The sequence below is a fragment of the Propithecus coquereli genome, unplaced genomic scaffold, assembly GCF_000956105.1.
Source record: "Propithecus coquereli isolate 6110/MARCELLA unplaced genomic scaffold, Pcoq_1.0 Scaffold296, whole genome shotgun sequence".
NCBI classification, from domain to species: Eukaryota; Metazoa; Chordata; class Mammalia; order Primates; family Indriidae; genus Propithecus; species Propithecus coquereli.
The window spans coordinates 101,288-101,815 of NW_012148574.1; the positions used below are offsets into that span (position 1 = coordinate 101,288).

Genomic DNA, 528 nt, shown 5'->3' on the forward strand with positions numbered 1-528 from the left:
GTTATACAGCTCGGTGTTAAGTAGTAGAAAGGGAGGCTCACTGTAGACCCAGACCCAGCCTAGGCTCGGCGCAGACCCATCACAGGTTCGTCGCAGAGCCGCGGTAGCCTGTCGCAGACTCCTGGTCGCAGACCCATCGTCGCAGGCTTGTTTTCTACCCGTCGTGGGCCCGTCGTAGCAGACGCATCGTGGACCGCTAGCGTGGGAGCAAATGCCAAGCTTGTAAAACACCGTGTGTCTCTTCTGTCTGTGGTTTAGGTTACAAGCTACCTGACCAAGAAGTTTGCTGAACTGCACAGTCCCAACAAGTTCAAGGTGTCCATGGGCCACGGTGGGAAGCCCTGGGTATCCGACTTCAACCATCCTCATTACGTGGCTGGGAGAAGAGCCCTGAAAACAGGTTGGACACTGTCCTTGGGGACATGTGCAGGACCCTTAGCATGTCTGGTAGGACTCTGTTGTGCATAGCTATGGCAGCAATACTCCCTAGTCTCGTCGGCACATGGGCCGTGGCCGTGTCGGTGACAC

General features: G+C 56.2%; 1 protein-coding gene across 2 annotated transcripts in view; it reads left to right on the forward strand.

Moving 5' to 3' along the window:
• CNDP2 (CNDP dipeptidase 2 (metallopeptidase M20 family)) overlaps window positions 1-528 on the forward strand; it is a 19,806-nt gene that overhangs the window by 17,498 nt on the left and 1,780 nt on the right. For both annotated transcript variants that reach the window (XM_012648886.1, XM_012648887.1), the window contains exon 10: window positions 259-400. In XM_012648886.1, coding sequence (XP_012504340.1) covers window positions 259-400 — 142 coding nt within the window. The remainder of the gene's footprint in view (window positions 1-258; window positions 401-528) is intronic.